This window comes from Microtus ochrogaster, unplaced genomic scaffold, assembly GCF_000317375.1.
Source record: "Microtus ochrogaster isolate Prairie Vole_2 unplaced genomic scaffold, MicOch1.0 UNK101, whole genome shotgun sequence".
Lineage (NCBI taxonomy): Eukaryota > Metazoa > Chordata > Mammalia > Rodentia > Cricetidae > Microtus > Microtus ochrogaster.
The window spans coordinates 1-798 of record NW_004949199.1 but is presented as its reverse complement, the minus strand read 5'-3'; the positions used below and the strand labels follow the sequence as shown (position 1 = coordinate 798).

The following is a 798-nucleotide window of genomic DNA, read 5'->3' as shown; positions in this document are numbered from 1 at the left end:
AAAACATTGCCTGTGCTTCCTTTTATGCTCTCTGGGACCTCCCCCAATGCAAAGCAGTCTTCAAGCTCAGAATGAAATCCAAGGCCAAGCTGAGAGGCGCCATCTCCTTCTGACTAGAGCCTCCAACACAACATGGCTGTCCTGGGGCTGCTCCTCTGCCTGGTGACATTTCTAAGCTGTAAGTGCTTCAGGGTTTCAAGAAAGGGACCCAGGTTTTTCATCTATGGGTTATATGACTGATGGTGATGTTGCTTGTCCCTAGGTGCCCTGTCACAGATACAGCTGAAGGAGTCAGGACCTGGCCTAGTGCAGCCATCACAGACCCTATCGCTCACCTGCACTGTCTCTGGATTCTCATTAACCAGCTATGGTGTAATCTGGGTCCGCCAGCCTCCAGGAAAGGGTCTGGAGTGGATGGGAGCAATATGGAGTGGTGGAAGCACAAATTATAATTCAGCTCTTCAGTCCCGAATTACCATCACCAGGGACACCTCCAAGAGCCAAGTTTTCTTAAAACTGAACAGTCTGCAAACTGAGGACACAGCCATGTATTACTGTGCCAGAGACACAGTGAGAGAACTCCAGTGTGAGGCTACACAAAAACCTCCATTAGAGATGCTCATGACCAGCAGGGGGTGTTGGGGACCAACAGGATCTCCCAAGACCAGCATGTGGCTGCTTAACAAGATAAGAAGTTCTAGACTATTCCGGATGAGAATATGCTTCAGCATTAGAATCTGTGTTTTCCTCTTCCAAACTCGTATAAAAAAATTCTCTAGAGGTTTCTCTTCACTGTCA

General features: G+C 48.1%; 1 gene segment (V, D, J or C); it reads left to right on the top strand.

Moving 5' to 3' along the window:
* Positions 1-132: 132 nt before the first annotated feature.
* Positions 133-760, top strand: LOC101990982 (the record flags this gene model as incomplete). The annotated part of the segment is given in 2 exon segments: positions 133-178; positions 263-760. Coding segments are annotated over 2 exon segments (544 nt in total), but the record flags the coding sequence as incomplete, so codon positions are not given.
* Positions 761-798: the final 38 nt, after the last annotated feature.